This window comes from Vigna unguiculata, chromosome 9 (genome assembly GCF_004118075.2).
Source record: "Vigna unguiculata cultivar IT97K-499-35 chromosome 9, ASM411807v1, whole genome shotgun sequence".
NCBI lineage: Eukaryota > Viridiplantae > Streptophyta > Magnoliopsida > Fabales > Fabaceae > Vigna > Vigna unguiculata.
Genome location: NC_040287.1, coordinates 30,728,920 through 30,745,521, shown reverse-complemented (window position 1 = coordinate 30,745,521; position 16,602 = coordinate 30,728,920). Strand labels below are relative to the sequence as shown.

General features: G+C 31.3%; 1 protein-coding gene across 1 annotated transcript; it reads left to right on the top strand.

The window, feature by feature from the left end:
* The first annotated feature begins 11,946 nt into the window (after positions 1 to 11,946).
* Positions 11,947 to 15,619, top strand: LOC114196256 (cytochrome b5). Its single transcript, XM_028086844.1, has 5 exons — positions 11,947 to 11,964; positions 12,058 to 12,199; positions 12,433 to 12,530; positions 14,978 to 15,044; positions 15,125 to 15,619. The coding sequence occupies exons 3-5, from the start codon at positions 12,444 to 12,446 to the stop codon at positions 15,373 to 15,375; spliced, it is 405 nt and encodes a 134-aa protein (XP_027942645.1). The 5' UTR covers positions 11,947 to 11,964; positions 12,058 to 12,199; positions 12,433 to 12,443; the 3' UTR covers positions 15,376 to 15,619.
* The last annotated feature ends 983 nt before the right edge of the window (positions 15,620 to 16,602 follow it).

Sequence of the window (16,602 nt, the reverse complement as noted above, 5' to 3'; positions counted from 1 at the left end):
GTGTAATTAGAATTGATTGTTTGAAGTGTGATGGAATGTGAATTGTTTGATGTTTGATATAAGTGAAATTGTGATTGCATTGTGTGAATTGAGGTTGAATTGGATAATGAACACTTGAATCATGGCTCTAATTGGTATCATCTCACTTTGCTTGAAAACCATTTTGAAAACTAGACAACACTGCCATGGAGGTGCCAATTTGGGTCATGAAATCAAGTGAAACATCTCCCAATGAAAACCAGAATCTGTGTTGTTTTTTGGTGTGAGGCTGAGCCTCAGAATTCAAGGTTGAGCCTTGAAAATGCGAGAGAATCAACGCTGAGCGCCAGCCCAGCGGTGCCTAGCGTTGAAAAATGCGAGAAGAATGAGGCTGAGCGCTAGCCGAGCGGTGCCCCAGCGCTGGGACCCCTGCAGATCTGGAACGAAATTTTAATGTTGAGGCTGAGCATTGGAATCTGAGGCTGAGCTCTGGCTGCCAAATTTCATGTGTTTGCTGTTTTGATGTGTTTCATTACATTAATTGATCTGAAATGGATTATTTTGACTGTCTTGGTATGCTTTGAGTGAGATTGGGTGAATATGGACCTATTGTATGTGATTTATGGAGGAATTTCGTGGAGAAATTCTAAGTGTGGAGGGTATGCAAAGACATAAGGACTCAATTTTGGTTGGTATCCTGACGCTCCAATAACCATTAAGGTTCATATAGAGTATAATGGGTTATGTCGTGAGGAGTAGCAGGAGGTCTTAGCCACTAGACTCGATTAAGTCTTTGGCGCGAAGGAGACTTATTTGGTGTGATGATTGGGTGATAACCCCTTGAGGCCAAACTCTGCAGAGTTTGGGAATCATACACGGTGAAAGCCACCAAGAGATCCGATGTTAATTGCATATATCCGGATGATTGAGTCTAGAGTTGAATGGCGTGTGAGTATTGAATGTTCCTGAGTGAATTTGTGATAATTGATTGTTATTATGCTCATACTCTAATGTAACCTTCTTTAAATCATTATTAGCTTACCCTTGCTTTCTGTGTTTTTGTCTCGTGTTGTATGTTTCCTTTTTCGATTATTACCTTAATGGTGGGAGCAGATGTGGTTGCAATGTCAAGGGCACTTCTGGAGGATGAGGATCCATCGTTTTAGGTTGTGGAGCAACTTTCCAGTGGGTGCTTTAGCAGAGGTTAGTTTAAGCATAGAGTTTACTAGTTTAGTTTAAGTGTATAATTGATATATTTTTATAGTCATATCTTTTGTAAGACTGTATTAATATATTATGTACACTGGATTATCTGGTTTGAAACTATGATGAAACTCCCTATTTTTATTAGTTTCAAGCTGCTAAAATTGGGATGTTACATATTCCCATCTTCTTAATCACATTGATATATGATGGATAGGTTCATAGATGTGTATGTGTGGATGGTACTATGTAGAAATATGAAAGGATGAATTTGCAGGTTTATTTACATTCCTTTCAGCTGATTTGCAGAAGAGAAAAAACGCCAATTTAATAAATAGATTGAGTAACTTATCTCATCAAAGATGAAAAGATTTGGGTGGATGAAATACCATTTTACGATTTTGTGTTGACAACTTTAACATGAGAGTGTTGTAGTGTGTGAGAGTGAGAGAGCACCAGTTAGCTAACCGATGTTGGTGTGTGTTATGTGAAGTGTGGGGGAGTAAGAAGCACTAGTTAGGTAACCGCCGATGCTAGTATGTGTTATATGTAATTATGGTGTGAGTTAGTGTGGTGTGTATATATATATATATATATATATATATATATATATATATATATATATATATATAAACTAATAATAATAATTTAATAATTTATCTTTATTTTAAATTTTTTTATTAAAATTTATTAAATAATAGTTTTTAAAATTTAATATTTTTAACTAATTCAAATATCATTTCATATATTTTTATCATCAAGGTATTTGAATAATCATCAAATTTAATCTATTATAAATTTTTATTTTATTTATCACATCACTCAAATTACTTATTAATTCTCACAAAACTCATCTCCAAATTCACTCACTCTATCTTTTAAATCTACACAAAAAACACACATATTCATCTGATCAAATCCATACAAATATATCTTCATACTTTCCTTCAAATTCACTTCTTCATTAAACCACGTCCTAAGAGTTCTATTATTTTAAACTATGTAACTAACATACATATTCACTGGTTCTCCAGTCACAAAATTAAAAATTGGTTTAATTTTCAATATTAATATTTAAACTGATTTTCACCTTTAATTAAAGATTGTGTAACATGTTTAAAAACTTTCATATCAAATGTGAGGTATCTTTAAAAGCTACCATGAATTCACTCCTCCTCCTCTTCTTCATTTTTTAATAAACTCGACTTAATCCTCTAGCTAATATTCAAACACGCACCAAATTTAATTTTAAACTCCACTGTATAAAAAAAAGTCAACCACAATGTTCAACCCGAACATTGATTTCAGATATTTGAGTGAGTGTTTTAACTAAAATTCAAATAGTCTCTATTTTTGTCTACAATGTTTAAACTTTTATTGAGACTAATAATAAATTGTTTTCTTTAATGTTTTAAGTTAATAATTTACAATGAATTTTTATTTCGAAATGAATAAAGTATAAATTTTTAATTTAAAAGTAACAGTGACATCTGATGTCAACATAAAACATTTTGAGTGGTTTATATGATGTTCTAAATTCAAATATCTACATCAGTCGTTATAAACGAAACTAATAAATAATAATTTGTTCCATGTCACATCACATTTAGATTCATATTGTTTGTTTGAAACATACCCTACATTTTTTTTTTAATTTTATGATTTACTTAAATATAATATCAATAAATCAAATTTTATGTTTGAGAATCAAATTAATTTAGTATTATCTCATTATTATATATACTATTCAAATTGAGCTTAAATCCAAATGAATAATTTTATCAAAATTTCGCAATTCTTCTTAAGGATTGTCACTTTCCACTTCTACTATATTTTCCAAACTTATATCTGTTTATCCATTTCCTTGTAACTTTCTTCACGTGAGGTATAAAACAAAATGGAAAAAATTGAAAATCAAAATAAATGTTCTTATAATTGTATTGACAAATTACGACCGTTGAAAACTTTAAACTTTTACAGTTCTACTGTATTTAAAATTTTGTATGATGCAAACTTCTGGTAACATCTCAACTAAATACACTAGGTCTATAATCATCATAAAAAGTTTGTCTATTATTAAAGGAATAAAAAAAAGACACAATTATGTTTTCCGATGTAAAACTTGAATTGCGATTTTGTATTCTTTAAAAATTAAAAATTAAAAATTCATATTTTTGTTCTTTAATATTAGAACACTAGTTACTTTTATGTTGATAAATATGTGTTTTGATATTATATGCTATACTTCAATATAATTTTTAATTTATATAAAATGTATTATATATATATATATTTTAAATTAAGTATTAGAGATTACAAATATTGAAAATAAAAATAAAAATAACTATATTTTATAAACATTAAAAATGATATTTTATAGTTTAAAAATGTTTAAATAGAAAAAAAAAACAGACAATGTATCTCTTGCATAAAAAAAAGGTTAAATATGATTTTGATCCCTTAACTTTTAGTAAATTTTAAAATTAGTCTATTTCGAAACTTTAGATCAATTTAGTTTTTCATCATTCGAGATACGTGGATTTAGGCATTTTAATGTTTAAGTTTATTTAACATTTCAAGCGCATTTCATAATAGTATTTGACGTAGCATTAAAGTAAAAATGTATCAAAGAGTATAAACAACTCAAATACAATCCTGAAATGCATGAAAAACATTAAATAAACCTAACAAAATTTGATTAAAAGAACTAAATTCACGTATTTAAAAAGATAAAAGACTAAATTAGTTCAAAATTTTAAGATAGACTAATTTTAAAATTTATTGAGAAAATTAAGAGACAGAGAAAAATATATTTAAAAAAAAATAAAGATCGTGATCCGATGCATTATTCAAGGTATCCGCCAACTGCGGCTGAAGCATTAAATAGTTGATGGTCCTTCTATAAAAATAAAAGTAAATGCGTGGGCCTAACCGTTCGTAGGGTATGTCAAATTAAATTTGGTTGCTGTCAAAACAAACTGTGATTAGAAAGATAGAAAATAACATTCAAAATTGAAAGACATAAAAAAAAGCAATCTAGATCATTGCACGTTGCACACCAATATAATTTTTGTTTTCTTATCATACCTACTAAACAACAAACAATTCATCTACAGTAGATATATAAAAACGGAAAATTTCAAAATAAGGTTATATTTTTGTAACTTTTCTTATATTATTTATAGTTTCTTTTTCTTATTTATTACTCAACTTTTTTATTTATATTTAATATAATATTTTCAATTTATATGAGTTAAATTTTATTATAATGAAACATGTTGAACTTGCGTCGATACAAATTATCTTAAACAAACTTCTTCTCATCCAATTTATACAATTTGTTGGTGGTTGTTGTCTCCATTCATTAAAATCATTTGCTACCATCAAAATCAATTTGTAGTTGTTGTTCAACTTTGTTTGCTTCATAATTCCAGAATTGGTTCTCATTGAACATCACACATTTTCTAATGGGATTTCACTATTGAGATGAATATTTTATTACTTAAATTATAGGTTTGTATAGTTCTACAAAATATTATGTGATAAAAAAAATTCTTAATTTAGTCTTGATTGATAAGAGGAAAATCTCTAAGAATAGAGTTTTCATTTACAAAAAAATCATGAATGAATTCTGTTTTTAAATTTGGCACTAGAGCTTAGCTTTTTTTTTTTTTTTATGAATTCTTGGAAATCTTAGGTGGAGAGATATCAGACAAACCAATTTTAGAGTTAGTTCAATATGAAGGTGTCTTTAACATTGACATTATTTTAAATGAATTCAATTATGACGTATGATCATAATTGATGTAAATACACATAACAAAGAAGGAAAATTTGTCTTACATTCATAGAAAGGTAAAGTTTCTGTTTCGGGTATAGGGACCAAGAACCTACTAAAGAACTTCTTCAGGCTTACTCCACTTCCCACTGTAACGATAACTTCTCCAAGAAAATCCACTCCTTAGCTCGATCGACTGGGATGACGATCGGGGTACTTGTCTAAAGGGTTCCGATGTGTAAGTCAGTAAAGAACCGATCGGTGTATCAATGTAACTGCTGTAATAAATGCGAATTTAAGATGCTCACCAACCTACCTTTGGGCCCTATTTATAGTTTTCGGTGTGGGCCTGAGATTAGGGTTCCTTAATCGCGGTCCAATGATCCTTTAATCAAGATTACTGACTCGTTTAAGGTTAATTAACCCGATTGACTGGTTGTTTGACCGTGCGATCGATGGCCGCTTGACTGGGTTAGTTATACTTTGTTTTTAACAAGTGAACGATTCGCATATGGCTGATCAACCGACAGACGCATGTAAAGGATTACGCGAATCAAGATACTGATCGACCGACCGACCCAATGGTTGATCAAGTGATTGTCCTTTATTAGGTTAATGTGCTGTTCGTGCGAGGCCGATCGATCGATGTCCCGTTGGGGATCAGAATGTCACTCGTTTATGTGTTACCGATTGACCGATGGGCCTGGACGTGGTTGGCTTTTGAGACCGATCAACCAATTGCTTCTGGCGGTACCGTGACTTATTTGTATAACCGTTTGACCGATGGTCCTACAATTTATTCACCAGGCCGTTCGACCGCTGGTCTCTTAACGAGGTTATGTGGTTCGTTCGTAGAATCGATTGACCAATGGTCCACAATTTATTTACCTGGCCGTTCGACCGATGGTGTTTTATACACGAGTTTTTCCAACCTTGTCTGATGGGCCTGAGGATTGGCTGTGGCCGAGTGACCGATGGGACATACAGTACAGTCTCCAATAGAAGAAGATGGGGAGATATGAAAAAATGGCATGGTGGAAAAAAAAAAGAAGAAATGATGACTATTGATGTCCATGAAGTAAAAAATCATCAAAAGTACATTCGCTTACTCATTGTCCTTAATATGCTTTGTCAAAAATATTATGTGATGGTAGTGATGAACTACGTGTATTTGTTCTGAATAAAAAAAATTCAATGCAAAACAAAATAATAAAATCTTCACTAAATATTACAGAGAATCAGTTGAGGTTTTTAGTAATATAAAACTAATAATATTTAAAGTAGATTAACAAAATAAAAAGTATATTAATACATTCTTTCAAGAGTGCATGCTATAGAAATATATTGTTTATACGATAGCACCAAACCATTAGAAAAACTCCACTAAACGTACCAATCACTCATACATATGTTGCAAACTCATAACTCTAACTAGAAACTTCTCATTTTTCAGAAGTGTCTCTAAACCTGCAACTTGAACTGTTCCAACCAAAATGGTGATTATCGCAAAAGAAGAAAACAACACTAGACCACAAAGTGCAAGGCTAAACTAGTATACAAAAGAGTTATCCTAAGACCATTTAAAACATATCAATTATAAGCTATACCTGGGTAAACTACAATAATTCACATAATTGCACACAAACAGTTGATATTGAACTCAAGTATCCAGATATATGCATTTGGGATCAAAATCATAGAGACTTGCACTTGTGGTGACCTCTACTGTTTTGTAGAGGCATTACTAATGGATTTCACCATACCACACACAATCCATCATCATCTAGGGCCATTATGCTACCATAGACTACAACCTCCTCCTACTCTCACCACATGACCAATTTTACTCTATTTGAGTGCGAATGATCATTAGAGCTCCAGGATGTCACCTTACTTGAATCCATAGTCCAATGCATACACTAAAAATAACATCACCATAAAACATCCCCAGGAGACCCCCCATGGAATTACGTCAAACACATACAATGCTCGTATGTATCAACAAACTCATTATCATCACAGTTTCACAACATTAGTATTATCACAATTATATACATTCTTAATCACGTTTTCATATTTCATAATTCCATGTAATAAGAACTATGAAATATCAGTGTTTACAAACAACTAGTAAAATTTCATGAAACACAAAGAAAACAAATTGCCACACATAATAGAGAGGATGTGAGAGTTCATGTTAAAAGTGAAAAAAATAAATAGAAGGTTCCATAAGTAACCTGTGGATTTTCGCACAACGTGTGCATTTGGATCCAGGATGTAGAATTCACATCAGCAAGTTCCACAGATAACCAATGAATATTTGCATTGGATTCAACTAAAAGAAGCATAATTCAAACAACAAATTTCACATGTAACTAGTGGATATTTTCACAACTTGTGGATTCAGTTACGCGAAGTATAATTCAAACAGCAAGTTTCACATGTAATCAGTGGATATTTCCACAACTTCACTACAAGAGGCAGAATTCAAACCATACAAGCAAAACAACTATACTCATCAAAGATAAGTTCATCGACATGCATCCATTAATTTAGAAAAAACAAAAATGTATGAATGAAAATAATTGAATGAATTATATTTTTATTTTTTAAAATTTGTATGCTTTTAGTTACCTACTTAAATCAAGAAAAATGCATTTTTCTCCATTGTCCAAAAACCTCTTTCTCTTATGATATGGAATATACGAGCATAAGCTATACAGCAAAAAATTCTAAAATAATATACTTCTATTTTTTTCCAGTACATTCAAACAACAAAAGTTGCGCTTCTATATGAAATAAAAGCACTTCAATTTACAGCTTTTAACAAAAATGTCTTTAAAATTCGTCATTCTATTAACAAACTTCTCACCACGTATTCAAATCTTAAAACTTTCGATTCATCTCAACATAAAAAAAAAAAAAAACAATACATATACAATCAATTTTGAATATACTAATATTCAAAGAAAGAATGTTGAGAAAAGTAGATGAAAAATACATAGAAAAATTACGTTTGATATCATTTTATTTATATTTGAAAAGTCATACCGCTGAATAAATTTTAAGATTGTTAAACAAATTTAATTACTTAAATTGCTTATTTACTCATGTGTTGGAATTCATCTATCAATATTGTTTCGGGTGTAGGGACCAAGAGCCTACTAAAGAACCTCTTCAGGCTTACTCCACTGCAACGATAACTTCTCCAAGAAAATCCACTCCTTAGCTCGATCGGTTGGGATGACGATCGGGTACCTGTCTAAAGGGCTTCGATGTTTAAGTCAGTAAAGAACCGATCGGTATATCAGTGTAACTGCTGTAATAAATGCGAATTTAAGATGCTTACCAACCTACCTTTGGGCCCTATTTATAGTTCTCGGTGTGGGCTTGTGATTAGGGTTCCTTAATCGCGGCCCAATGATCCTTTAATCAAGATTACTGACTCGTTTAACGTTAATTAACCTGATTGACTGGTTGTTTGACCGTGCGACCGATGACCGCTTGACTGGGTTAGTTATACTTTGTTTTTAACAAGTGAACGATTCGCATATGGCTGATCAACCGACAAACGCATGTAAAGGATTACGCGAATCTAGATACTGATCGACCGACCGACCCAATGGTTGATCAAGTGATTGTCCTTTATTAGGTTAATGTGTTGTTCGTGCGAGGCCGATCGATCGATGTCCCGTTGGGGATCAAAATGTCACTCGTTTATGTGTTACCGATTGACCGATGGACCTGGACGTGGTTGGCTTTTGAGACCGATCAACCAATTGCTTATGGCGATACCGTGACTTATTTGTATAACCGTTTGACCGATGGTCCTACAATTTATTCACCAGGTCGTTCGACCGCTGGTCTCTTAACGAGGTTATGTGGTTCGTTCGTAGAACCAATTGACCGATGGTCCACAATTTATTTACCCGACCGTTCGACCGATGGTGTTTTATACACGAGTTTTTCCAACCTTGTTTGATGGGCCTGAGGATTGATTTTGACCGAGTGATCGATGGGACATACAGTACAAATATCAATGATATTATGATTCTCATTTTTTTACTCGTGGTGTGATTTAGTGTGAGTTATTGATTAATGTACTATTACATTTTCTTTTCAAAGAATTAATAATCCACACTAAGTCATGTCAAAGGTGAAAGATGAAAGTAAAAAAAAAATGGAAGTCAAAAGTATAATTTTTTTTTATTATATTTCCAATTTACTTATAGATTAAAATCCACTTAATGGAGTTAATTAATGTTGAGTTAAAAAATATAGAAAACCAAAAATTTTACAAAACTTAAGACAATCAATCAACTGTTTAGTTATCCAATTTTATCCGTACTAACATGTTTCACAACCTACTATTCAAATCACGATGAGAGTTACATCATGACTCCAAATATATAGCCTGACAACTTAACAGTTCCATTAAAAAAAACACTAAAATTTATACGTAAACATATACCTTCAAAACAAATTCATCAATCTCTCTGATAAATAAATTAAAAGATTATCCATTTTTTATAACTTTTAAAATATCAGAATACAATTAATACAAATGTACATTTGATTAAAGATAAAGTTATAAGTAATATACATACCTCTATCAAATTTTACCTTAATACAATGTCAACCTCATCAACTCAATACAAATATCCTTTCAAATAATTATACTTAAAAACTTGAGTGAATTATATTTAATTAATCAAGTCCCCATACCTTAATTTACAAGTAAATTGTTTCAAAAAATATTAAAAAAGCTAAATGAGTTCTAATCAGATCTCAAGATGTGTGATTATCATGCTGTAATAAAAACCCCACATGCAACTTATACAAAAAAGAAAGAGAGAAAAACTTAAGATATGAAGAAAGAGTAAAACTTACTTTTACTCAAAACTAATCCTCATTTTGTCACATCTCTTACTGTCACTCTATAAAAAAATAATCAAAAACAATTTCAAAACTTTTTTTTTTAAAAAAAAGTTAAAGAAAATTTTAATAATTTTAGAAAGATGATTAAACTATAAATAAATAATTAAATTGTTAAAATTTTAATTATATTACATTTTAAAATAATCTTTACAAAACACGAAATAAAATCTTATTAGTATAAAAACTAACATAATAATTGAAGTATAAGAAAGATTCAGTTGAGACCATTAAAGTTTAAACTACTAAAATTGCATATTTACACCATTTGAAATGAATGTAATTGAAACTTGAAAAATTAAATGTACAGTTATGATACAAGGAATACCTGTTTAATAAATCTCTTCCTCAACTTCTCAAAGATCTGATTTTTGAGTTATCTATATTCTAGTTATTTTTAAAGTATTTAATTATTTAGAAAATACTTATGCAAAATATTTTTGTCAACAAATCTTAAGTAGTGTTTGGATTGGAGAACGAATGTGAGGAAAGGTGAGTAGATGAATTTGCAGGGATGATAAAGGATATTGTGATGTTGTTTGAATTAAAAAATTTGAAAGGATAAATAAGTGAGTTTGAAAGAAAAGTTTCTTGAAAGTTTGTCAATAATTTGATAGGTATAATAAATTAAAAAAACATTTTAATTGATAAAAGTAGACGTTTTTCTTATGTAGAGATGTCATGTATATTTAAGTTTAAGTAGTGAAAATTATATAAAAATGAAATTGAATTTCTTAATTGTAATGAAACAAAGATTAAAATGAAAAGATATAAAAATAAAAATAAATTTTTTTGGAATAAATTTCAAATCACTATCTTAAGAATTTATTTTATATTATTATTTAAACTAGTGTTAATATTCATTATTGTTATTATTAATATTAATTAAAATTAAAAATAAATTTATCATTTGTTAAATTTGATATTATCAATATTAATTGAAATTTTAATTACTATAATTAATGTCATTAATTTTGTTATTAATATTTTTAATGTTGGTTTATTAAAAGTTTTAATTGAAATGAATGGGACATATAATGCATGGAAGCCATTTCCTTTAATTGATTAGCTTTGTTATAAAAAAAAATGTAAGAAGTCAGAAAGTCATGAAAATTTAAAAATAAATCAAAGTATTCGTCTCTAACCAACACCTCTAAGGATATTTATTCTTCTAAATTGGTGTATGAGAATGAGCAGTAATAAAGTATCAACCTATTCGCACATTCATCTTTTCATATTTCTGATATCAGTAGCATCCATAGAAACAAAACAAAAAAAAAAAAACCTTAAGAACAGTGACAGATACAAGATCCTACAATTAGAAATTATTTAGGTTTTAATTCAATAAATTTTTTAATATAAAAGTAAAAAATTTGGAAACACAATTAAGGAGGGAACAAATATATAAAATTAGAAGAGACAAAATATGATTTATTTTTTCAAATATTATGTACACTATGTGAATGTTTAGAAATAGAGTTAAACTTTAATATTTTTTTAAAAATTAATCGAGTAAATTCAATCCTCTACTCGTGCATAAGGAGTAGAAATGAATAGTATCCTAATAAAGACAAAACTAGTACAGCTAGTGTGTCCTAAAAAAAAAATAATATTATCTTTTGTTTGCTTCTAAAAATAAAAATATAGTAATATGTTTAGAGAGGAGAAAGAAAACGAAAGTAACAACCATTGGCCAAAGTTTAAATTAGGTCTTAAATCCAAAGATTAGATTTTATAAAAGATTTATCGTAGATGTGACGTGAAATTCTAAAAATAAAGTGACATGGAAATAAATAAAAGAAAAATCATGGAAAATCTTTATAAAACTCATGTGTGAAAGATTCATTGTACCTATTTATATTCATATTCTGTCAAATTTTTTTATCACTCTAACTAAACACTTTTATTTTATTTTTTCTTTATATTTCAGTGTTATATGTTACCTACTTATTAACCACTTACCTAATTCTTCCAGCACGTGTGAAATGTATTCTTACTAGAAGTTTCCAAATAACCTATCTTTATCCTGAAAATCTTTGGGAATCACTCAGACCATACAATTATTCAAGGTATTATTATTATTATTAGCATGAGAAATTGATTTTTTTTTTTGTGTCAATTCTGTAATTTGGGGATCCTACGAGGTTATTTTGGCTGCGTAGGATGTAGAAGAAAGCATATATAGCTATGTAAGCGGTCACCAAATATAGAGAAAGGGAAGCGTGTTTGACACAACACTACAGTGTGAGAGTGGTGAAGGATCTGTTTCTGTGTAGGAGCGGAATCAAACCCTTTTCTTCTTTGGTGAGTATTGATGTCATCCCCAACCACAATTTTTTTCACCGATTCACTTCAATTCATAGAATCATAGCAATCACGTTTCCGTCAATTCTCTTTTCGGATGATTGATTGCAGTTCCCTTTCGCGATTCTTTAGATCCTCTCCTCATTATATTGTCTCTTAAGAAACATAGAATAGTGGGTTTGACTTTAATTTTTTCTGGGTCCTATGTTCTTCTTTTAATTTTGTGGTCGCAGTGAATAGAACAATGGCTTCAGATCGGAAAATTCACACTTTCGCGGAGGTCGCAAACCACAACAAGACCAAGGATTGTTGGCTCGTCATTTCGGGAAAGGTCTGTTTCTTCTTTCTTTTGAAGAATTTCCGATTTGCTTCAATAATTGATTCTCTTGGAGAAACGACAACGGGTTTAGTGTATGCCTTTTGGGGTTTAAGATAAAGCTTCATTCGTTTGATCTCATCTCTTGTTCCCCTGCTATACTGAATTGGTCAATTTTATTTTCTTCCTTTTACGTTTTCTATGCGTAGCTTGTGCATTTATGTGTCGTTGGTCATTAGTTTTGCCAAGAGCAGCTGTTTAACTAAAAGACTACATGCTTGTGTCTAGCTTGTGTCTAACTCACGCCCAATTGAATTTAAAAGTTTGTAGTTGAGTTCAGCTGGAATTTTTTACTTTTTCAACTGAAAAGAAAACGTATCCTTAGTGGTCCTTTGGAGTGAAATTTCTGCTTGCACTCTTATTTACAAAAATATCACTTTGTTCTCACTTTTGATTTTCAATTTTCTTTTAACAGAAAACAGTCAAAATATTTTTTTTTGTCTTTCCACTACTTCCTATACGAACCTTTGAAAATTAAAAACAAAATGAGATCTCTGTGAAACTTGCCCTTGAGTTGTAAATGGGTTTATTGAGGTCAAATATTTCTCTAATAAACCCGTGATTTGAGAATTGAAGAAATGATTTGCATGAAAACACCCCAGAAGGATCAAGAGTATCAATTCTGCTATCTGGATCAGGGGGAGAATGATTCTTTCATCATGAATTGATCTATTTCAACTTAGGAGTACGATAAACTTTGCTTTATACATCTTACGCAAAGGTTAGATTTAAATAAAAACACATAAAAGACTAAATCAGAGGTTCTTTCAACGTTGTGCATAATCTCATCTCGTAGTTCTAATGATTATTTGTTTCGTTTGAATTTGGCATATTTTTAATCTGTCACTGATTGATAGTTACTGGTGCTCATCCTCAATGTTAGTATGTGGGCAGCTCCAATCATAGGGTGTTAATTGGGTCTATTAATCCCGGCTACCCAATCCAACCCAAATCGGGTTGAGTTGTTTTTGCAATGTATTGCAATGGGTCAAATCCAATCCAATCTCGTATGGGTTTGACGACCTGTTCTGTATGTTAAATATCGAATCCAACCAGATTGAAATTATTAAATAATAATAATAATAATAATAATAATAGGAATATGACTGTTATTAAATTTAATTCTTTATCCTGTTAATTATATGTTTATCTTTGAAATATTAAACTATTCTATTTTTTAATATTAAATAATATAACTTATTTTCTAAAAGTTGATTTTGAAATCACAAATTTTATCAAAAATAAAAATTTTCATAATCCACCCATCAACCCAATCTAACATGATTAAGGGTGGATTCGGTCTAATAAAAAAAATGTAGAGACCAATCCAACCTAAGATCTTTTGATTGGACTGGGTGATGAGTTTGCTAACCCAAGATCTTTTTATCGGATTGAGTGACGGATTTGCCCATCCCAACACACCCATATCTAACAATGTCTATTACTATGTGAATTTTTCTTGTTATGGTATCATATCACACAATAATTTTGAGTCCATACCTTTGACAGTGGAACATCTCACAGACTACTGAAAGTACTACTGTTAAAATATTTCATAAATATATATTAAAATATCAATAGATCCTATTCAATCTGTAGGTAGTTACTTTCATATGTCATTTGTATATTCACTATACTGTAAATGCTTTGTCACTTGGATTCTGTTGATGCGTGCTGGTTTGGAATTTGGATTAGACCGCTGATTTAGATGTGATGTGATATGAGAGGGGAAGCTTTTTTTTTTTTTTTTTTAAATAGCCTGCTTGTTTGGGGGTTTCTGAAGATATTTGGAGTTAGACAGTTATTATCACGCAACACCTCAAAATTGCTTCTGTATTAATTTTCATGGGTATTTTAAAGTTTCCGAATTGGGGGGCTTGGTAGGATTCTAATCATCCAAACAAGGGGCACGAAATTCATTAGCCTCACGTACCTTTCATCAATTTGATTCCTTCTCGTTTTGTCACCTCCCAACTTCCAAACATTACAGCAAGGACAGTGACTACTCTCACAGAAGTAGCTGAGTGGGCATCTTTTTTATGCAAGTTGTTTATGTTCCTAGAAACAGAAAGATGTTTGTGATATATGCGTTGAGGGGTGATCTTCCCTAGATGCGAAAGGCTATGGTAAACTTCATTGCTCTTGATGCAATCTGATGTTTTCTCACTTTAACCCTCTTTCACTATTCTGAACGATAGAACAAGCAAGCCTATTTTTTTCTATTTAAATTTTACCTGAGATGGTAATGTCATATTTTGTGGCCTATTCAAATACCCCTAAAGGAGTGCAGATCAGAACCCCACGTATAATGACATGATTTTTTATTCTGTAGCTTGAATTCTACTTTTGTTACGATGTTAATTTCTGCCACTGAACAAAATAATTTGCTTCAACAATATCAGGTGTATGATGTCACCCCTTTCATGGAGGAACATCCCGGAGGTGATGAGGTTTTGTTGTCTGCCACAGGTGTGTTTATATCATCCGAAGGTTATTGATAAAAGCTCCTAAATGTTACCATATTGATTGTTATCACTTGCTGGATACAGGGAAAGATGCAACTAATGATTTTGAAGACGTGGGGCACAGTGATACTGCAAGAGATATGATGGCAAAATACTACATTGGTGAGATTGATTCATCAACTGTTCCCCTGAAGCGGACCTACGCTCCACCTCAGCAAGTTCTGTACAGTTCTGATAAGACTTCGGATGTTGTGATCAAGATCTTGCAATTCCTGGTCCCCCTCCTCATATTGGGCTTGGCCTTTGTTGTCCGGCACTACACCAAGAAAGAGTAATTCCTTCTATATCAAATTTGACCCCGCCGAAGGGTCTGTTAGTTTTATAGTGTCATTTTAAGAACAGTGTTTAGTTTCTGGATCGGACTATTGTTGAGTAAGCCAATGTTTTCCAACTTTCTTTGTCATTGATATTAGTGTCATTTATGAATTGAGAACTTAATGTTTGGACGGGGCTAAGTTGGTTTTCTTTCTTATTATTAAGGATCGCAGCATTTTTAATATTTATGTCAGCGTTTCTTTATTTATCAACGTATCCTTCATTATGAACATGCATGTGCACGGTGGTAGTAGCAATAAGCTCTTTTCCGGGCCACTCAATGCCACATTTTAAGGATCTTTGCGTGATTTAGCGACAAACAAGTCACCCTCCTAACCTGTTAGTCTTAAATAAGATATAAGATTCCTTGTGATTTTATTCAGATGTTGTGTAATTTTTATTGAAGATCTCATATTCAAGAAGAAACGTTGAGAGTTTTAGTAGAATAATTCATTTCCTGTGATGGGGATTTTTTTTTTCTTCAGTGTAAGATCTTGTGAGTTTAAAGTTTTTGATTGAAAATTCATCATTAAAGATGTAATAAAGTGAGGTGATCTTTTAAATAATAGAGATCACGTTTAAGAATCTGACCAAAAAGTTATAAAGTATGCATCAAGGTTAGATGATGTTGCTCCAGTCTAAAAATAGCAGTTTTTGAGAAGGAGAAAAATGAAACATCAATTGGAAGGATTATTGGTTAATGTTTTACTTCACAGTGAATGGAAAAGACAAGAAAGGGGGAGCCAATTTGATATGAAAATCTGAGAAGAGACAACAATGTGGTGGCACGATTGAAATGACAGCCTGGTAGAAAGATTAGTCTGACACCATCTTCGTGAAGCAAGGCTTTTTTATCCTCTGCTATTCCAAAACCCCCATCACATGATGCTATTTATTGTGATGTTCCCTTTCTTTCCATTTAATACATTGTATAAGGGAAAGGTGCATTTGTATGGAAGAATTGCATCAACTACGCCTTCAAGGATAAAAGGGATCTTTGAGAGATCCACCAAGATTGTGGTAACTAGAAAAAGTTCAAGCAATTAGGGATGTGAATGTTCCTTTTCTCTGCCCTTTATCCTTTATCCTTCATGAATCTTCTGCGTATTAATGAGCTTTTCCATAAGCAATATCTCTAAAGTCTTTGGAGTCTTGTATGGTTATTACTTGTGATTTCCATTGTCTTG